This window comes from Callionymus lyra, chromosome 8 (genome assembly GCF_982586985.1).
Source record: "Callionymus lyra chromosome 8, fCalLyr1.hap1.1, whole genome shotgun sequence".
Taxonomy (NCBI): domain Eukaryota; kingdom Metazoa; phylum Chordata; class Actinopteri; order Syngnathiformes; family Callionymidae; genus Callionymus; species Callionymus lyra.
Genome location: NC_141825.1, coordinates 27382065 through 27400921, shown reverse-complemented (window position 1 = coordinate 27400921; position 18857 = coordinate 27382065). Strand labels below are relative to the sequence as shown.

The 18857-nt window shown below is 41.7% G+C and overlaps 1 protein-coding gene across 4 annotated transcripts; it reads right to left on the bottom strand.

The window, feature by feature from the left end:
• Positions 1 to 165: 165 nt before the first annotated feature.
• Positions 166 to 18521, bottom strand: phf21ab (PHD finger protein 21Ab). 4 transcript variants are annotated; one of them, XM_087798117.1, is made up of 19 exons: positions 18483 to 18521; positions 17431 to 17482; positions 17273 to 17362; positions 15623 to 15655; positions 15479 to 15544; positions 15063 to 15158; positions 14860 to 14970; positions 14740 to 14805; positions 14585 to 14671; positions 14172 to 14513; positions 13996 to 14106; positions 11450 to 11501; positions 9238 to 9317; positions 9086 to 9146; positions 6278 to 6384; positions 5460 to 5615; positions 5168 to 5243; positions 3222 to 3325; positions 166 to 3153 (listed from the first exon to the last, which is right to left on the bottom strand). In XM_087798117.1, the coding sequence occupies exons 2-19, from the start codon at positions 17470 to 17472 to the stop codon at positions 2560 to 2562; spliced, it is 2274 nt and encodes a 757-aa protein (XP_087654243.1). In that variant the 5' UTR covers positions 17473 to 17482; positions 18483 to 18521; the 3' UTR covers positions 166 to 2559. The 4 variants fall into 4 exon arrangements, with proteins under 4 accessions (XP_087654243.1, XP_087654244.1, XP_087654242.1 ...); XM_087798118.1 differs by lacking the exon at positions 6278 to 6384 and adding an exon at positions 6445 to 6467 and having other exon boundaries at positions 14740 to 14970; XM_087798116.1 differs by having other exon boundaries at positions 14740 to 14970.
• Between the last annotated feature and the right edge of the window lie 336 nt (positions 18522 to 18857).

The window sequence follows — 18857 nt, the reverse complement described above, 5'->3', positions numbered from 1 at the left end:
TATTTTAGGAAGAACGACAACCATTTAAACAGGCGGCCCACGGGCCACACGAGGTCAAGAGTTGAGCTCTGATGAGACGGTTGAAGCTCAAATGTTTTTCCAACAAAAGACCAAAAATGTCGGTTGAAAGAAAAGGAACACAGTGCACACATTTGTAATACAAACTTCTTTGAACAATTTATTAACAAAATGATAAAATAAATAAATACAAATTGATCAAATGCTCGTCTCCAGCAGTGACCACGCCCCCAAAACAAGACAAAAATAAACACAATCTCCCCCAAATCATCATGAAAAAATACAAACAATTCTACAAATATTCAGAATTGACTCGTCGCTACGATGCGCGCAACACGTGGAAGATAAAAAAAACACAAGACCCGGGACTCGAACCCAGAACGACCGCCCGTCCATCTTTGCTGCATTTTTAACTTGGTCTCTTTTTCACAATGATATGCATCAACGACGTAAAAGGCTCCGAACATAAAAAGTGTTCTTTGGATAAATTCACTTGTTGACTGTAGATAGTCTGGATGAAGACTCGAGCGCCCCCTGTTGCTCAGCTTGGAATATGACATCCGCAACGAAACACACGAATGTTAGTCATCGGGACGTCAGAACTGAAAGGTCGACATAAAAACGTAAAAAAAGATAAATGCATATTAAAAAAGGTTTCTTGTAGAAAATTTGCATAAAAGGTGTCGCCCTGGCAACGGATGCCTGCAGGATCTTTTGTTCCATGATTTCAGCTTGACATGAGCCCGCTTTCTAAATTAATACTGCTTGCGTCCAGCAAGGATTTCAGCTTGCAACGTTTTTTTTTCTGGAAAAAAAAGAAAAGCCAAAAAGAAAAGAACAACACAAGTCACATGAAAAAAAAAACACATTAAGGCATCAAACAACAACAAACACCATCTGTCCACCAAATAAACAACATCGCGATAAACGCCGCTTTGACTCGGGGCGGGCCAGCAAGCCGACCTGGCTCAGGAGGCGGATTGGACCAAGTCGAAACGGACCTGGCTCAGAGAGGGGTGGAGTGGGTCGGGCCTCAAAGGACCCGCTGCAGGAGGCCATAATGGACCAGGCAGAAGTAGACCTGTGTCGGGGGGAGCAGCATCTGCGACTGTCCCGGGACTCGGAGGGAGGATGAGCTGACGGGGTCGGGGTCGTACGAGGCAGGTTCTACAAGTCACAGTGCGAGTCGAGAGACAGGCGAAGGCACTCGAGGTACCTACCATAGACGGAACACTCGTCTGGAACCAGTCCAAGACATCCACGTCACAAATAACGCACAAAGAAATTCCTTTCCATTGATAAATATTAAGACTCGTTAAGACCAAATGACTCCGTCCGGTTCCTCCGAGCGTCCGAGCTCAGCGACGTTGGTCGGGTTATATTTAGCAGGATCATCAAAACATGGTAGAAATGAACAGCTAGATTTCTTCTTTTACAGGTTTTTCAGACAAACTAGATCTGGTGAGTGAAGGCAGTCCGAGGACGATGTCAGATATGGAGGTCGATGATATGAAACGACGTCTCAGCCTCAGCAGCGGTTTCGTATGGCGACACTATGTAACAAAGTTTCTGCCGCCGGGCGACAACAAGAGAGCGGACCAGGTCCACGGGGGACAGGAGGAGAGGGGGCGGAGCCTTCGGAACACAGATTGGCAACGTTGGGACCAAAAGTTACGACTAGACGAAGAAAAGAAAAAAACTTGAGCACTTGTGCTTTCATCGTTGTGGGCGGAGTCAAAACTCTCGTTATTGTTTATAAACCCTCGGAGGCTTCGTTCTCTCCTCCGGCGTGAAGCGCTTAATGTCCAGCAGGTTGAAGGAGGAAGACCTGAATAACCACCGACAGACTAACGGTCCACAGACACACAAATGAAGAGTCACACCGAGACCCCCGCTGGACACCCGCGCCTGCTGGACCAAAAAAACAAGGGGCCGGACTCCCGAGCCTGCTCGACCCTTCACCTGTGATTGTTGTGTTACGACAGCTGTGGATCTGCTTTAAACTTGTTTATCTAGTTCTTCTTTTAAATACGTTTCTTTTTTCTCTTTACATTTCTTTTTTGACTGATGGCAGATCTGCTCGCCACGGACTTCTGTACACTCCGGACCTACGCCCACATGTTGCCAGACTCTCACGGTCATCTCACTGCGTGTGTGGTCAGTGGGCGGAGCTAATGTGGAGTCAGGTGTGGAGTCAGGTGTGGTTGCGGGTCACAGGTGGAGCCCGGTTTTTGGTCACAGCAGAGTCAGCTTAAGAATTTGACCCAATGCCACCCCCCCCTGCACTCGTGCGCGCGCACACACACACACACACACACACACACACACACACACACTTGGACAGGCACACACCGGTGTGAAGATGGACCGGACCTCAGACGGCGATCACTACTTGGCACGACGACGTTGGCGTCCTGCAGCTCAGGTTATTGGGCGGAGCCTCCCGTAGAGTCATGTGACCTGGGCTGTTTTCATCTACCATTGACACGTGACAACACGACGACGACATTTACACATTATTGGCAACTTAAGACGAGTCTTTTACTCTTGAGGGTCCGAGCTGCAGACGAGAACCGGCAGGCCCAGCTCAGAGGGTTCTGAGGTTTTACTGTTGGGCTCGCTGTGGACCACCACCGCCGGGGGAGCCTTCTTCTCCTCGGCCGTCTCTGGGGGGGTGTCGGCGGCCATCTTGTTTTCGGTGGGTGCGGCGCAGCCGCCCGGCGGGGGGCTTTGGTCGAGGGTGCCGTTGGTCGTGACGGGGACGGGAGCCATGGCGGCCGCCTCGGGCCCGGACTCGGCCCCGGAATCCGCTTTGCTCCCGGCCGCGCCCCCCGGCACCACCGCCGTCGGACAGTTCTCCGCCAAGACGGCGCCGCCACACGGTAGGACGCCGCGACTCCCTGCTGGTGCTCCCTGGTGTTGCTGGTCCGTCGAGCTCCTCGGCACCGTCTGGATCTCAGCAGCTGGTTCGGACGCGGGACGGGCCTGAACCCTCTTGTCCTGACCGTTGGACTCCACGGGCGACTGCTTGAAGCTAAAGTTCTGGATAAGGCGGATCAAGTTCTTTACTCGGTCCAAAGAAACCTGCATTTCCTTCTGTCGTGCCAGGATGCCGTTTTTACTCTCCATACATTTCTGGGGAAAGACGGAAAGCAAAAAAATCAGAACCAGAACCAGGACCGAAGGCAGCTGGTGGTACTTACGGTGATAGAGTTGCTGAGTTGTTTAACTCGTTGTTCCAGTTGTTCTCGCTCCAGTTTCAGTTCGCAGCTCCACTTCATCAGCTTCTGCTTCTCCTCCTCTTTAGCTGTCAATCAAAGTCACCGTGAACAAGGGATCAAGAAAACCCTTTAAAGCAGCATCATATTTGTCCACGTTCTTTATTTCGTCTTCTTATTTAACCGTTGGTTTCTTTTGAAAAGTAACGACTCAGTTAATATAATCCTCTGGCAATTAATTGAACCTTTTGCATCAGAGGGAGGAGACAGAGCTTGCCTTCATTTCCATATTGACTGACTTCATAGATAGATTTAAAAAACTTTATTAACAAAGGCACTAACATGTAAAATCAAAGGACTTTCTCTACATTTACAAAACGCACACTGTGGCAACAGGGCTAGAGATTATAGTGTCATTACACTCTTTCAAATCTGGGGGAGCCAGAAACAAATTGTTCAATCTTATTGCGGCTCTACACTGCTCTCGCACACTGGATTATGAAATCATTTTATTTTATCATCAGTTGAAACTAAACATTCATTTTAATCAATGTTTATTCAACATAACCCGATAACATTGTAATGCTCCGACAATCCAATTTTGTAACTACTAAACTCTAGCATCACATCATGGCAGGTCTGTGTGAGTGTCGGCCAATCAGAGCCCAGGACGACAGAGGCGAGACTTTTGCATGTTGTCACTAGAGTGACGTGTTAAGAGCGGGTCGGCTTGATCTTACGTTTCCTTCTTAGTGAAAGATCTTCTTAACTCAAGAGCAACACTGGGAAACACCTCTTTAGAGTGTTCTTAACGGTGCTCCAAAGATGATGCTAGCACTTAACAACTAATGCTGATCTTATGTTTCCTTCTTAGTGAAAGATCTTCTTATCTCAAGAGCAACATTGGGAAACGCATTCTTCTTTAGAGCATTCTTAACGGCGCTCCAAAGAAGATCGTAGCACTTAACAACTTATGTTGATCTTACGTTTCCTTCTTAGTGAAAGAGCTTCATTACTCAAGAGCAACACTGGGAAACACCTCTTTAGAGTGTTCTTAATGGCGCTCTAAAGAAGATCGTAGCACTTAACAACTAATGTGTTGATTCAAGTGTCTCCGACATTGATCTTTTATTGTAAAACTCTGCAGCCAGAATTCTGAGCCGCTCTAATAGAAGAACTCACATTTCTCCTTCAAACTCTTCACTGGCTGCCAGTTTCTTTCAGGATCATTTTAAAATTCTGGTTCTTACTTTCAGATCTATTCATGGTCAGACCTTCCATCAGTGATCTGATCCAGCCTTACACCCCATCTCGGGCTCTGAGGTCTGTGGATCAGAATCTACTGATGGTTCCTGAACTTCCGGACCAGAGGAGAGAAATCCTTCCAGACTGTTGCTCCTAAGCTTTGGAACGATCTTCTCTCTCTTTGCGCTTGATGATCTACTGACTCCTTTAAGAAACATCTTAAGATGTTTTTATTTGTTCAGGCTTTTCCTTGATTTTCTGGAACTCCTGTTGTGTTCTCAGTTTTATCTTGATCTTTAAAGTATATATTTTATTGAATATTGTTTTGATTGTTTAAGCGCTTTGTGACCCTGGTCTGGAAAAGCGCTATATAAATAAAAATTACTTACTTAATATTGAACTCATCGATAGTACAAAGATTTCGGACGAGGGAGAACTTCATAAAGTAATAAAACATGGTCACGATGAGGGACTTACTGCATCTTGAAGAGGAAGACTTTTGTAACGGAGTCAGAAGTGTTGAGCTTCACATTATTATTCAACCAGTGTATCCAGTGATCGGCGATAAAATGTTCAACTACGAGGATGAAACCACAGCCACCAGTGTGTCCACCGACTACCATATTCATCGGTCGCTCACAGCTGTCAATCAATCGTGAACCACAGTCGTCCAAAAGAACGGTTACCTTCTTTGTATGCAATGTACGAGTGGACGATGGCCAGCGTGCCGGGCCACGGCAAGGCGTCTTCTTTCTTTAGGATCTGTGGAGAGAGACTGGCACATGTCACAATGGCAAAGACAAGAGAAGAGGAGCTGGGACGCCGCCTGGTGGCGGTGGTGGTGGCTCTGTGCTGTAACATGTGAGTGGATGGCGTGAGATGAATGACAGAAAAACAAAAAGTATGTGTGCAAAGCTTACAAAGACCTGAACAGTTGCCCCCCCCCCCCCTGTCCTTTTTTTCCGTTGCCTTGGTTACCTGGTGTTGACATTTTGGACAGATCCACATGCCTTTAGGAATGGTTTTCAGCGGCGGATCCAGGCAGTCCAGGTGGTAAACACGCGAACACGTGTCGCACATGAGCAGCTGCCCACTGCGCCTGCACACGGTGCAGAAGTCCTCGTGGATGTCACCCTGCGAGTGAGAATTGGACCAATCAGTGTCCCGGGCCGCAGAGGCAGCGGCGGCAGCGGAGTCAGCGGGGGGTCGGGTGGGGGGGTTAGTGGCGGGTCGTCTGACGGACATGTAAGTTAAAGGGTTCCGGTGAACGTCACAATACATGGAGTCGATCACGATAATGTCGGGAGCGTCTGAATATGGAGACACACTGAGAACTAAACCCTTCCGTCGAGTCCAACTTCCGAGGCGGATCCACTTCCACGGAGGAACGAAAAACTTCATTAGAAACTAAAACCTTTTATACTGAGGGACTTACTGGAAACAGGCCGGAAAGAAAGGTTTTTACTCCTTGAAGTTATATCTTGAAGGAAATAATAAAAAAAATCACGGTGTCCATGTGCGTCCTTGAATACTGGTAGGAATAAGGAGAAATAAGGAGTGGTCACAACGGGCATTGGGGTTGTTGACGTGGTGTATGTGTTCCAGCAGGACAAGTATTCTACATTCTTTAATGCAGAGCGTTCGGAGGTACATGAACATGGACTGAGAAGAGACCGGCCCTGCTGAGGGGCCCCCGAGCATGAGTGGGACACTGTTCACTTTGTAAGACTGAATCGAATGGAGAAGACACACTCATGACATGATGATTGACAGTCTGTCCCCCCAAGGTTACTTACGTCCCCAGAGGCGGGGCTGGGCAGAGGGGGGGGGCGAGCTGGGCTGGAGGGGGAGGTCGGGGTGGTGCCGCCCAGCTCTGGGACGCTGCAGTACTTGGGGGGGCGACCTGGTGGAATGAGACGGAACAAAAAAAAGAAGATGGAGACACATGGAGTAAAGCACGTACCTGAGAGGACGGGTCTTCATTGGCTAGCATGAAGGAGAGGGCGAGGGAGGAGTCAGAGCAAAAACACTGTTAGTACGCCAGGGTACCCAGATTACGGCAACCCTGAGAGGACCTTCCGAGGATTGACCCAAGTAGACTGGACCTCAAAGGACCGGGGCCAACACAACTGAAGCTGAAAACCAACGTCTTAACACCTCACACCCCCTGTGAGAGTGAGTGAACCTACCAACAGCTATGAATCCAGAAAAGACTCATAAAAACCACCTCAAATGGACTGTATGCACACACTACCTTATTCTGATAAACCAGCCCTTTTACTACTTCAGCGACTTTACACTCGTGCCGTTCTTAACCAACAGAGAACAGATTAAATGGACCTTCCTCAACAACAGAGTCGGATACTTGCGGAGAAGAAAATGATTTCCAGCTTAATCCAGAAATATGAAGTAATAACCATTAGCTCTGATCATGCTATTAGCCGATATAGGTCAAAGCTCAAGACTGTGAAAAACATCGACTCCAGATCAGCTGAATGGATGAACCATGACAGCCGTGTCTTCATATATTTGTTTTGAATGACTTGGGGCCTTGAGGTCAAAGACTTGATGTGTTTACTCTGCTGAGAGTTGGAAATAAGGCTGCACGATATATCGAAAAAATATCGATATCATGATATCGGCACGTGTGATATACATATTGAATACATGTGATAATTTATCATTTTGTATAAATAAAGCATTTCTTAAATACACACTTTGACCAATAAGTGTCACGTTCTGTAAAGTTGTCAATTTGTACTTCTATGTCTCGTTGTTGTTTACGTCTCCGTCCGTCTTTTAACTGTGCGGCGCAGCTTGTTAGGCTCGTTGCTATGGCGACGTGTCTTAGCTCAGTATGTCCACGGAAGTAATACTAACTTATGATCGAGTCAAACACTAGTGATCCAGTGAAGTAATACTAACTTATGATCTAGTCAAACACTAGTGATCCAGTGAAGTAATACTAACTTATGATCGAGTCAAACACTAGTGATCCAGTGAAGTAATACTAACTTATGATCTAGTCAAACACTAGTGATCCAGTGAAGTAATACTAACTTATGATCTAGTCAAACACTAGTGATCCAGTGAAGTAATACTAACTTATGATCGAGTCAAACACTAGTGATCCAGTGAAGTAATACTAACATATGATCTAGTCAAACACTAGTGATCCAGTGAAGTAATACTAACTTATGATCGAGTCAAACACTAGTGATCCAGTGAAGTAATACTAACTTATGATCTAGTCAAACACTAGTGATCCAGTGAAGTAATACTAACTTATGATCTAGTCAAACACTAGTGATCCAGTGAAGTAATACTAACTTATGATCTAGTCAAACACTAGTGATCCAGTGAAGTAATACTAACTTATGATCTAGTCAAACACTAGTGATCCAGTGAAGTAATACTAACTTATGATCGAGTCAAACACTAGTGATCCAGTGAAGTAATACTAACTTATGATCTAGTCAAACACTAGTGATCCAGTGAAGTAATACTAACTTATGATCTAGTCAAACACTAGTGATCCAGTGAAGTAATACTAACTTATGATCTAGTCAAACACTAGTGATCCAGTGAAGTAATACTAACTTATGATCTAGTCAAACACTAGTGATCCAGTGAAGTAATACTAACTTATGATCTAGTCAAACACTAGTGATCCAGTGAAGTAATACTAACTTATGATCTAGTCAAACACTAGTGATCCAGTGAAGTAATACTAACTTATGATCTAGTCAAACACTAGTGATCCAGTGAAGTAATACTAACTTATGATCTAGTCAAACACTAGTGATCCAGTGAAGTTATACTAACTTATGATCTAGTCAAACACTAGTGATCCAGTCACTCGTCTCTTTCAACCTCCTTTGTTAAAGCAACATATTGTAAGAACTTTTCATCTCGTCTCAGTTGTTTTCTTATAAGATCGTGAACTTCCAAACAAACCTGTCCGTCTTCACCGTATGCTAACGAGCTAAGTTGTTAGCGTCATTTATAAAGTGTTATGTGTGTGTGTGTACAAGGATTTATTATTGATTTGGTGATATCACAACACGCCGGCGGCTCCTCTCTGATGTCGCTCAGTTTCGCGGGAAACCGATGCAAGTCCCGCGAGACTGAGCGTTAGAAGAGATATTTTTCTACGATCATGTCGACACCGAAGCACGGAAATAAACGAAAGGGAAATATCATCGTTTGAATATTTCTCGAAACCCCCGGACCTTCATTACAGTACTCGCTCCTGCACGTCCACATTTTTAGGTGAAAGAAAAATATATCGCATTAATATCGATATCGCACTTCAAGACACCAATATCGAATATCGCACATATTTTCAATATCGTGCAGCCCTAGTTGGAATGCATTTCCATGAATTCCTGAGGGCCGTTTGTGCAAGTTTACACAGCTGCCGCTCGACTTGCACCTGCACCACCTGCAGGCTTGGTTCGCCACATTAATGTGCTTCCTCACCCAGGCTGCATCAGGGGTTCTGCTCTCTCTGCCGGATCAGTGTTTCGTTTACTGACCCTGTAGGATCGTTTTTATCAACTTACTGCCACCTGCTGGATCTTAGATCCTGGGGTGATACAGACCTCTCTTTCTGGTGCCCTGGTGCAGCGGACTGTTCAGGTAACTGACGGCACTCTTCTTCCTCTGAAATACATATAGAATCAAAGGTTGACATTTTGTGTCCCGTGGCACCGTCTATCGCCGAGATGATGTCGCGAGTTCACGGAGAGCCTACCTCGGGTTCAAACATGGCACCACTGTACACAGGGTTTGCCGTTGTCCTTCTCTTTCTCTCCTGACGTTTACTTTGAATTTCTGCCAACCAAAAGTGTCAACACGTCAGACGAAGAACGTTTAATTGGATCAACAAAGACAAATGTTTGACTATTATAATGACTCGAGCAAATCTTCAGGCACCGTCAGGATCCCAACCCTGGATTTTCACACACCTGTCAGCAGAGTCCACATCACTCCTGCGACTCAAGGCTGCTTTTCTAACGTGCGCTGGCAAATCTATTTGTCCGTGCACGGTTCAAACTGTGCAGTACAGCTGCCCATTCAAACGGTAAAATAAAAATCTTTTACACACCAAAAATACCAGAACAGACAACACTGCAGACAGTAGTGAAGACCTTTAGCGAGGGACATGTGGTCTCAGTGTGCAATCCATCACAAACTGCGTTGATACATGCAATGATACTGTTGCTGTATCTTTGAATGTCGCCAATATAATACTCACAGATATGTTTATGTGCCTTGGTCTGACTGATGTCTTTAACCATTAAAGTATAATGTTTGTAAGGATATTGTTTATTTTGCTGATCGGAAATACAACCGCAGCGAAAAGGAATAGTTTGAGGCAAACACTAATGAGCCTCATCATCTACGTCACATCTCCACTGAGGCGGAGAGACTTTTAAAACTTAAGAAAATAAGGTTTTACAACAAAGTAACAGAGGTTTGTGTTGAGAAGGACAGACGCATGGACGTTATCTACAGATTAAGGTAAGATTAGAAACCGTTTTAATTTCAGGAGATAAGACTAAGAAAAATACAAAAAAAAAAAAAAACTACATTTGGCAATAAATAAAATATTAATTATTTTTCTCACGCTTATATTGACCCATTTACTACTCAATATGTATATTTTCACGATAATAAACTTTAATCCTTTTTATGTAAATCTTGCCAATCACAGAAGGCCTGACGCAATATTAACCAATCAGAAGCAACATAAGGCGGGTCTAGCCGTCATGACAGCATCACTCAAGAAACATCTTAAAACATTTTTATTTGTTCAGGCTTTTCCTTGATTTTCTGGAACTCCTGTGTTGTTCTCAGTATTATCTTGACCTTTAAAGTATATACTTTATTGAGTATTGTTTTGATTGTTTAAGTACTTTGTGACCCTGTTCTGGAAAAGCGCTATATAAATACAAATTACTTACTTACTTACAAAGACAAAAATGTATGATCGAGTCATCGAAACTTAACGTTTAATACAAATACAGTGCTGACATCATGATGCTGTCAAGATAACTATCGCTCCGGATTCTTCACTCTTGAGCCAAACTTAAATCTGGAGAGTTCTCGCTAAACTTTACGGTAACTTCCCCTCAGTAGTAGTAATAATAATAATAATAATTTTAAATCAAGGGCATTTAATCAGCTGCGTCTTCCTTGTAATCCTTTATTATCACAGTAATACTCTATACTATTTGAAATACACATTTCCTAATCCTTTTTTAAATTATTTATGAGTTCATTCATTTTTTCTATATCTACTGATTGTTTAAAACGAATTTAGATTCAGATTTTCAACCAATTGAAAGGTCTCATATAATTGAATATGGAGGTTAAAGATTTTGAATAAAGAATTGTAAATAAATTGATAATTAAAACATAATATTTCAGCCGTGACTTACTGTATGTCAAAGATGAAAATTCAAGCTGTTAAAGATGACAGATTTATGCTACAACTGTTATATAGGTGAAGAAAATAATTTAAATCTCTTTTACAAATTTCACCGAAGACCATGCGTGTGTGTGTGTGTGAAGAATACTGTTGAGATATGAAATTACCAGTAGCCACTTGAATAAGTTTCCCTTTTGGGTTCATAAACTTGTAAAACTGACACTAAAGGAGTCGGGCCTCACCAATCCTGAACCTCACGCACCTTACTTCTCTAACCTCACCTACAGTTACATCCATACGCCGTCAGGTCAGGAATAGACATTACATAACAACTACAAGAAATATGAATAAATAATCCAAAATCTGTTATAATCAGAAGCTCAGCTACAGCAGAGTAACTGTTAACTCAAATTGATGAGTGACCGTCACACATCTTTAGGTATAAATCAAAACAACTGCCACTTAAGACCAGAAACAGCCACTCAGGATCCACAGACATGTGCAGTGAAGGAAACTGTCAACAGTCACTCACCTTCTAGGTGGTCGTGTGTCACGAGACCCAAGGATCCCATGAAGGCCAGTTTCTGCAAGATATGAAGCCTTATGTCAAACAGAATGTCATGGAACACGGTGTAAATACCTATTTGATACTATTCAGTTTCATTCTTTGGAAACAAACAATTTTACGATGCAGCAATATATATTACCCATTATCTTTCAGAATTGTAAACACGTTATAATGTTCTCATTACATCGTAGAAACATGACTTCTAGCAGCAGGTGAAATAAAACGAAACAAGGAAATCAAGAATTTGAAGAACAATAATGGCACCAATATCTAAATCAGAAGAACGTATGTACTTCTGGAAAATTTAATATGATTAATCCTGGCTAATAAATAACCTCAAATTGATACAATGATCGTACAACAACAGACCCAGTTTGTTTTCTTATATCGTTATATGCATGTGTGTATATCTTTTATATTCGTCTTCATTGATATTTGTATTTTTATTTAATACTAGTGGAACTACTTGCATTTCCCGGATAAAACTTTTTAATGTTTTGTAGATTGTTCATGTACAGTATCAAAAAATGGAGTGCAGAAGTGTAACTGACCATTATACACAAACATTAGATTATGGACGACAGAGCAGAAAAGACCCTTAACATGGAGCAGTTCCTGAATATAGTTTAGTTTTAGTCAGTTTAAAATTTTAACAAGGAAAAATGTTCAGTTATTAATATTGAAGGAAGAGTTGCACAAAACAATCTAGGATAAGCAGAACTAAAGAAGTGTAATAATGGATTCCTTCCATTATGTGCCAAACTGCATAGAATTAAATAAATCAAATGTATAGCATTTTAAACAAAAGGTTTAAAAGAGTTTTATTGTCCTGACTTGGAATGTATGTATTCAAGGTGTTCTTTCTAACTAAAGAAAATAATTTGAAGTAGGGCTGCACGATATATATCGAATAAATATCGATATTGCGATATTGTCACGTGTCACTAACTTGCTAGGCTCGTTTGCTATGGCAATACGTCTTCCTGGCGCTGACTTAGCTCAATATATACAGTGAAGTAATACTAACTTGTGATCTAGTCAAACACTAGTGATCCAGTAAAGTAATACTAACTTATGATCTAGTCAAACACTAGTGATCCAGTAAAGTAATACTAACTTATGATCTAGTCAAACACTAGTGATCCAGTGAAGTAATACTAACTTGTGATCTAGTCAAACACTAGTGATCCAGTAAAGTAATACTAACTTATGATCTAGTCAAACACTAGTGATCCAGTGAAGTAATACTAACTTATGATCTAGTCAAACACTAGTGATCCAGTGAAGTAATACTAACTTATGATCTAGTCAAACACTAGTGATCCAGTAAAGTAATACTAACTTATGATCTAGTCAAACACTAGTGATCCAGTGAAGTAATACTAACTTGTGATCTAGTCAAACACTAGTGATCCAGTGAAGTAATACTAACTTATGATCTAGTCAAACACTAGTGATCCAGTGAAGTAATACTAACTTATGATCTAGTCAAACACTAGTGATCCAGTGAAGTAATACTAACTTATGATCTAGTCAAACACTAGTGATCCAGTGAAGTAATACTAACTTATGATCTAGTCAAACACTAGTGATCCAGTAAAGTAATACTAACTTATGATCTAGTCAAACACTAGTGATCCAGTGAAGTAATACTAACTTGTGATCTAGTCAAACACTAGTGATCCAGTGAAGTAATACTAACTTATGATCGAGTCAAACACTAGTGATCCAGTGAAGTAATACTAACTTATGATCTAGTCAAACACTAGTGATCCAGTGAAGTAATACTAACTTATGATCTAGTCAAACACTAGTGATCCAGTGAAGTAATACTAACTTATGATCTAGTCAAACACTAGTGATCCAGTCACTCGTCTCTTTCAACCTCCTTTGTTAAAGCAACATATTGTAAGAACTTTTCATCTCGTCTCAGTTGTTTTCTTATAAGATCGTGAACTTCCGAACAAACCTGTCCGTCTTCACCGTATGCTAACGAGCTAAGTTGTTAGCGTCATTTATAAAGTGTTATGTGTGCGTCTTCACCGTATGCTAACGAGCTAAGTTGTTAGCATCATTTATAAAGTGTTATGTGTGCGTGTACAAGGAGGTGGATTTATTATTGATTTGGTGATATCACGACGAGCCGGCGGCTCCTCTCTGATGTCGCTCAGATTTGTGGGAAACTGATGCAAGTCCCGCGAAACTGAGCGTTAGAAGTGATATTTTTCTACCATCATGTCGACACCGAAGCTAGGAAATAAACGAAAGGGAAATTCCGCATCGTTTTCTCTCTCTAAACCCCTGGACCTACACTACAGTACTACCTCCTGTGCAGGACTGTGCGTTCACAAGGGCAATTTCTTTCTATTTTTTTTAAGTGAAAGAAAAAATATCGCATTAATATCGATATTGCAATTCAAGACACGAATATCGCACATGTTTCTAATATCGTGCAGCTACTCGTACTTTACTGTGAGTAAAAACCGGAAAAAGAGGTAGAAGTTCCGCACCTCAGGGTTCTCTTCCCTTTTAGATCTGGAGCAAGGAGAGAGTGGTGGGGTTGAAGTGGACGGTATAGTGATGACGACCTTATGCTCGGCTCCACCTTCTGTCTTCACAGTCTGTTCAAAGGTTGAAGAGTCAACACTGACGCGTCTCAAACACACTTCTGCCACAACAATCCTACCTTGTGGTCCAGCATCAGGCTGCTGATCTGAATGGGTTGCGAGGTCGTCTGGGCAGTGACGATGATGGGCTCTGGAGTGTGGGCGTGTGCAGCAAAATGGGTGGCAGTAGCTGAGACGGGGGTGGTGATGACGATCCCCGTGAGGGGCGCCGAGCCCGTCTTGGGACAGGGCTGACCGTTGACGATTCGGACCTGGTGAACTGGAGCAGCGGTGGGCAGCGAGGAGGTCAGCTTGGTGGTCAACATGACGGGTCTCTGCAGCAGCTGTGGGGCGGCCATCATGGGTGGGGGAGGGGCTGGGGCTATGGGAACGTTGGCCGTCATCACCGGCTTCGGCCGGACCTGTCGGCGTGAGATGAAAAAAATGCATCATCGTGTTAAAAGATCGTGCTCGTGATGCCGTGTGGACGTACCTGGGGCTGATACACGGGTCGGGACGTCAAGCCAGGAGGGGGGACGAACTGAGGAACTTTGATCGGCTGAGCTGTGGTGGCCTGCACCTGGGAGGTGGTGGGAGACAGACGTCACCTCACTACGTCACATCAACTCACGCAAACGCAAAACTTACCACCAACGTGTTCTTAGAGACTAGTCTTACGGGTTCTATGTTCTGATTGGTCAGCTTGCCTGCCACCTGCAGATTAATGGGTGAGTTCTGCTGGTCAGGTTTGGTGATGGCTGTGGTTACCATGGTGACAGTGGGAGGGCGGTGTTGCAGGACAGGTAAAGTGGTTGTTGCTGCAGCTTTCAGCACCAGAGGTAGCGTCTTCGCAGCCAAGACTGGAGTTACTGTTAGTGTCTGTGTAGAGATTGATTGTTTGATGCACAGAAACACACACACACACACACACACACACACACACACTCGTACACGCTCTTCTTCCAGCTCACCTGCATACTAGGGGGTTTCAGGTCGACTGCAGCCTGAAGTTTCTCTGGTTCTTGTTTTACTAACAACTCTTTCCTCAACTGTTCCACCACCTTTTTCTGCGAGGAGAGGTGGAGAGACTTCAAAGACAGTTGAAAGAAATAATGGAGAAAGTCTAGTGAACATTAAATTAACATTATATATTGATCTGATATAGGCTTAAATAATGTGATTTATTCCATAGCTGTGTATGAAAGAACCAAGCATTCACATGGTTCAGTGAGAAATCTTTCTTTTTGACTTGGTTCTGATTCAAGTGAGTCAGTACCTGGATCTACAGGTGAACAATAGTCAACCAATGAGTGGCCTTATCGGCTCAGTCTAGCAGAGGTAAACATTTGTGTAACCCGTGTGTCTTGACGTTGTGTGTTCATATTACCTGCTTCTCACTCAGTGCCGTGATCTTTGCTTGTAGTTCATGTAGCTGCTTCTTCAGATCTGCGTTCTGAAAAGCAGGAGATCACGAAAGTATTCACACGTGTTCTGATCTAACTGGACGATTGGATACGACGGATGAACTCACCTGTGGATCCTGCTTCATCTGGGCAACCAGTTTCTGCGTATTCAAGAGAAAGACATTCTTGAAACCTCAGGTAGATTAATGAAAGTTTGTTTACAAAAATCGGTCGATATCATACGTGTGACGATACACGTGTGACGATACGATATATTGTGATACTGTAGGGACAACAAAATATTGTTTCTTTCAAAGAAACAAAAGTTTTTCTGGCTTTAACAACAAAGAATTGAGCAAATGACATCCATCAGTGTTTACTTTTTTAAATGTAAACTTTGTTTTTAAGCCAAAGTGAGTCCAAACATCAGCTTTAAAAGCTGAGGTTAAGTATATTTTTTACCTATGAAATAACATTTTACTTTAATTCAAAGTTTTTTGTAAAATAAATAATTTAATCTGAGATTAATAAGATTTGAAAGTAAGTTAGTAAAACGTTTAACAGTTTTATGACTACATTAAACTTGTTAAATGTTTCATTGATCATCATTGATCGTCCTGAAGTTTGTGAAAGTTAAATTTAGTGCCGGGTCACACACATGGAACACTGAGCTGCCTCTATTCAACCAGTATTAAACACAAACTCTCTATCAATCGGATCGAGGCAGATTCCAATGATGAAGTCAACATTTACACCAACAAGAACGTTTGTTATCGTTGACGTTCATGCCGTCAACTGAACGTTTCTCTCTACAGAACTGCAAAGTCAACTGTTTTGTTTCGTCTTTCTTGTTTCTCTGATCTCATATTCTTTGTCGTGATGCTTTTCTAGATACTTAATAAAGTTAGTGCTGTTGAAACCTGTGGAGGTATTTCCCCTCCAAACATCTGCTCACAGCAACACTGCAGCAGAGACGCTGCTGTTAGCATCAGCTGCATCACTGGCGTCAGCGGATATTGTTTTTTTTGGATCGATACAGTGCTATTAAATATCGAAACAGAATCGGGAATAAAAATACCGTTATGTATCGTTATATCAATTTTTCTTTCAAAACTTGGTAAACTCCTGAAGCACAGTTCCTGACAAAGGAATAGTTTACTACCTCCAAGGACACGCTCCAGACAGTGACCAGACATACATGGCTTTATGACAGCATAAAGGGAAGGACACATTAAAGCAATATCCTTTATTAGATATTTAAACAAGTACATTAAATTACCCGACAGCCTACAGTCGTCTCTTTGGTTTAATTTACCCTCGTATTCTTTCATCTACCTCTTTATTGTGCAGCTTTTTAAGCTCGTGTTTGCCAAGTAGTTAACTTTCATTTTACTGTAATTACAGCCAGTTCATCAAGAGCCTGCTTCGTTTTGAGCTGCTGCTGCTACCCTGTAATGTTGCTGCTCTGACACATTTGGTCAATCTTTGTCCAACAATCAAATAAACTATGACATCAGAATGTAGATTTTTTTATTATTTTTTTTAATAATCAGACGTCTGTGTAGATTCTTATTCATCACTGCCCACAATTTTAGCCATAAATAAAATCCAACTAAAATGAGACGGATTCACATTATTTTGACATTTTAACTGGCTGTGCAGTGAAGAAAAAGGTGACATATAGCCTGACATTTGACACGTCATTTGGTAATTTTCTTGGATGATAGTTGCTTGAGAACAAAACATAGAAACAGAACCAGACGGGTGTGTGTGTGTACCTGATGGACTTGGATCTCCACCTTCAACGCCTCTTGCAAAGTCTGTAGTTCCATCATGGATCCAGTCAATCTGTCAGCTGGTCGATCAGCCTGTAGTGAGACAAATCACAGCTGAGCAACACGACTTCGCTGCAGAATCACAATTAAGGAAGGCTCACCTGAACGCCGTCTCCAGTAGGAGCACCATCCACCTGAAGCATGAAAGAGCAGCTAGACGACTGGAAGGACAGAAAGAAGATTCATGCCTTTCGAACAAACATTGGAATAATTTGATTTATTGTTGTTATAACAGGCAACCCGATTACATAATTGTGTTCTTAAATTGTAATTACATATACAATTAAAGTCATGCAGTACTCTGATAAAGCAACATTATTTGCAAGTACTATTATTTAATGCATGATTTAACTATTATTTATCATAGTAAAAGTGATTTTCTATGCGCGTGTTTTATACGTTGGATTTTTCAACAGTAATACAATTTTTTCCAAAGCTAAAATGTTATTTTTTGTTGTTTTTTTCATTCCCCTCTCTGTCAACTGAAATAAACATACTCTCAGACTTTTAAACTCGTTTTTTAAGTAAGTATGCAAGTCATTTTTATTTATATAGCGCTTTTCCAGACCAGGGTCACAAAGCGCTTAAACAATCAAAACAATATTCAATAAAGTATATACTTTAAAGGTCAAGATAACACTGATAATACAACACGAGTTCCAGAAAATCAAGGAAAAGCCTTGTATCAAAGTTTGTTGCTTCACTTCACTTTTCACTTCCCCATTTGGATGATAAATATTAGCTTTACTTGTGATACGTGTCCATTGCTTAACAGTTACTTTGCCATTAGTCTAAAAATTTAATAAATTCATGCCTTGTTACACAGTTATAACATACTGGTTATCACATTCGTATGCATGCGAGTAGTGCATTCTTGTTAGTGCATGTTTATTAATGTAATCATTACTTAAACACAATCCTAATTCTTTGTATCAACTTTTCAAATTGTACTCAGTAGTGTTTTTTCAAATAACATTATTTTGATGTTAAATGATTCTTCCTGTGCAGATATATTCCAAAAGAGCCATTATCATCGTTAAAAAATCAAGAGATTGCTTAAGCCACAAATAACAACAAACTACTTAGTACTTTTATGTATTCATACATGAGGAAGTTTTTATAAAGTCCCACCAGAGTAAAGATGGGGGTCAACCTGCCTGTGGGAATAGACTCCTGCACCAAAACAACAAACACCCACAGTTTAATAAACTTTTGTTTGTTTAAATGTTTTACACAACGCTTTACTCGTCTGATTAATAATTCATGTGATCATAAAGTAACTAAAAGTTTATTAAAAAGTAAACTGGTGAAACACTTGATTTTCTGGAACTCTTGTGTTGTTCTCAGTATTGTCTTGACCTTTAAAGTATATACTTTATTGAATATTTTTTGATTGTTCAAGCGCTTTGTGACCCTGGTCTAGAAAAGCTATATAAATAAAAATTACTTACTTACACACATTAGCTCAAACATGACCATCTTCAGTTGTCAGAGTAATATATAGAAAACTTTCCATCAAGTCAAAGTA

What these genes read in the sequence shown, in the direction of transcription:
- phf21ab (XM_087798116.1), bottom strand. Translation starts at nt 17,472, where the DNA reads ATGCTTCAGGTGGATGGTGCTCCTACTGGAGACGGCGTTCAG. An exon ending in CCAGGGCACCAGAAAGAGAG is followed by an intron (nt 6,385 to 9,085) that starts GTCTGTATCACC and finishes TCATTCCACCAG; the next exon opens with GTCGCCCCCCCAAGTACTGC. An exon ending in CCAGCCCCGCCTCTGGGGAC is followed by an intron (nt 5,616 to 6,277) that starts GTAAGTAACCTT and finishes TCTCACTCGCAG; the next exon opens with GGTGACATCCACGAGGACTT.